Below are 2,775 nucleotides of genomic sequence, written 5' to 3' on the forward strand. Positions count from 1 at the left end.
AGTGATGGTGTGTCCTCACACCCATGGGAACTCTCCCTGCAGTGATGGTGTGTCCTCACACCCATGGGATCGCTCCCGCACAGCAGTGTGTTTTCACGTGGGGAAGAGCAGCATCATGATGGAGACCAAACTTTTTACTATTCAGCAAAGTCTGAAGGGAACAGGCTGACACCAGAGAAGTGGGAGGGATCCTTAAGCTGTGATAGTGAAGATTCTAGAGGGTCCATGCTAGGAGAGAGTGGAGTGTTTAAAACGAGATTGTGGAGAGTCAGCTGTCACTGTTGGCCAATACAAGGCAGCATGTGTGAGAGTGTGGCTTTTCGGTTGGTGCAGAGGAAGGGGTCCAGTCTTTGAGAGCCAGGACACGGTGGTCAACAACAACAGAGGCAGCTTTGAAGGGCAATGCCAACTCTGGAGCCAAAGTCCCCAAGAGAAGGGGTCATTCAATGCTAGAGACTCCACAGTGATTCAGGGAAGAAGCTGACAAGTGAGAACCTGTGGGGATTGGAGGAAGAGAGAGGAGAGCAGCCCCACCTCAAGGACTCCACAGGAAAGCCAGTCCTAGACAGTAGTGGGAATGTCTAAGATGGGACTGAGGGTCCTTGACATTCTGAGTGTTTCAGAAGCTGCAGTCAGCAAAGCATTCTGAGGCCCTTAGGGGAGGTGACCAAGCTGCTTTCAAGACTAATGCAAACTGGGATAAAGAGCTTAATGAGCTTACTCTGGAGGCAGAGGTGTTGGAAGGCTGAGTCTGGGGGAGCAGAAGAGGGCAGAGAGAGAGCGCTAGCTTGAAGGCTCCAGGTTCTTCCAGGGCAGGGGTAAGGATAAGGGTGCTCCTACCCCCAACTCTTCTTCTCAGAGTGGGTGAATTGGCTCATGGATACCCTCCCAGTTCTTCATTCCACAGTGCTGTAAGGTGAAGATGGGAGATAGCACACGATGTGTATTGCAAACTGCTGACAGTGCTTCAGTGTGCCTCAAGTTTAATTCTTCATTTCCCTTACCATAGGTGAGCAAATCCAGCCCAACTCACTGTCATCTTGTTTATTCCAACTCACAGCCACCCTATAGGGAAGGGTAGAACTCCCTTGGGTTTCTGAGACTGTCAATCTTTACAGAAGCAGACTGCCTCATCTTTCTCCCATAGAGTGGCTGATGGGTTTGAACTGTCAACCTTGCAGTTAGCAGCTCAAAACCAGACCCACTACACCACCAGGGTTCCTTTCCCATAGGTGATGTTGTTGTTATTAAGTGCCCTGGAGGCAGTTCCAACTCATAGTGACCTTATATAGGGTCTCCAAGGAGTGACTGGTGAGTTTGAACTGCCAACCTTGTAATTCAAACTGACCCTGCGGACCAGTGCCTTATCACCCAGCACCATGCCAGGATTCTTTACTGCCCCCATCGTAGAGACTGAGGCCTCAAGCAGTCCTGTAAGTGAGCCAGTCCCCATGGCTAACCAGTGGGCAGTGTGACTAGCTCCTGCACACAGGTTCCTGATGCAGCATCACCTCCTTGGGGTGACCACTTGTCTTTCACCAGCACCCCTCCAAGCAGCTTCTCGGGGCCTGGGAGCCAAGTGTGATGTGGTCACAGTGACCCAGGGTCTCCTCTGGAGAAAACCTCCACTATAGCTCCCTGGTCTTTCATCTGTGAGGCAGGAGATAGGAGTCAGAGCTGGTCTGGAAGATGTCCAGCGTGAAAGCAATGGTCATATCTGACATAAGACATAGTTTGGGGCAGGGTGCAGCCTACGAGGACTGACATCACAAACAGAGTCACTTCCAGAAGCCAGCTTGAGAGGTGACTGGTTGGCCCCAATGATGTCGGAGCTGGCCATGGTGCTGCCCAAGCTGAGTCAAACACTGTAGAACACTGCCCTCCTTGCTGGCAAGCTAAAGCAGAGGGGGCCCCAGAGCCAAGCCAATCTGCAGAGTTCACTGGTTCCCCAGTAAAGCCCAGAGTGTGAACTGAAACTTCCCAATGAGTCAGGGCCAGGCAGTGAGACTTGAAAGATGCCAGAAAGCAGAGCCTTACCAGGACTCAAGGACTTCCCTCTCAGAACTGGGACCAGGAAGGGAGCTCAGAACAGCAGTCACTGACCCCAAACTGGAGCCATGTTCTGGGATGAGTGTGTCAAGCAGGAAGGCACATGTGACCCTAGGCAGCCACCCTATCCTCTACCCCTGCTTCCCTTACCCCCTGGCTCCAGCCTGCATCTCTTGAGACTGGTTTGCAGCATCCTGGGGCCAGCAGCTGATAAGGTAAGCTCACAAATCTATACACTAGACCTGAGGTGTCCCTCCTCAGTCAGCCCTGTGCCCCTAAACTTCACCTATCCCCTCAGTTTCAGATGTGCAAATACAGGACCGCAGCTACCTTTGGAAGACCTGGGACCTTTTCTGTGGCCTGGAGCTGAAGCCGGACCCCAAGTTGGCCCCTGGCGAGTCACTGGGCCTCGAGAGGACAGGGCCAGTCGACATGCTGGAGACTCCCCTTGGCAAGAAACTTCTCAAGGCCAGTGGGCTCCTCCTACTGGTGCTCCTGGTTCTCGGCCACATCCTCTTCTTCTGAGGCAGCTCGGGTGGGGCCCAGCCCCCTCCATAGGGAAAGTGTAGGAGTCATGGCCCATGGGGCCACATGCATGACAGGAGGCCAGGGTCCACTGCCAACACCACCAGCCATAGGATGCCGGGCTGGAGGGATGAGAGTAACATCCACTGTGGCTAACCCAGGCAGTGCAGATGAGAACATCTGTGCCTTTGTGCAATGAGT

General features: G+C 53.3%; 1 protein-coding gene across 1 annotated transcript in view; it reads left to right on the forward strand.

Annotated features, from left to right (window-relative positions):
- The window catches only part of LOC102827370 (sodium/glucose cotransporter 1-like), a 114,463-nt gene extending 111,889 nt beyond the window's left edge, over positions 1 to 2,574 (forward strand). Inside the window, exon 15 of the mRNA XM_006874946.1 lies at positions 2,348 to 2,574. Within this exon, the coding sequence (XP_006875008.1) occupies positions 2,348 to 2,574 (227 nt within the window). The remainder of the gene's footprint in view (positions 1 to 2,347) is intronic.
- Positions 2,575 to 2,775: the final 201 nt, after the last annotated feature.

This window comes from Chrysochloris asiatica, unplaced genomic scaffold (assembly GCF_000296735.1).
Source record: "Chrysochloris asiatica unplaced genomic scaffold, ChrAsi1.0 scaffold00306, whole genome shotgun sequence".
Classification (NCBI taxonomy): domain Eukaryota; kingdom Metazoa; phylum Chordata; class Mammalia; order Afrosoricida; family Chrysochloridae; genus Chrysochloris; species Chrysochloris asiatica.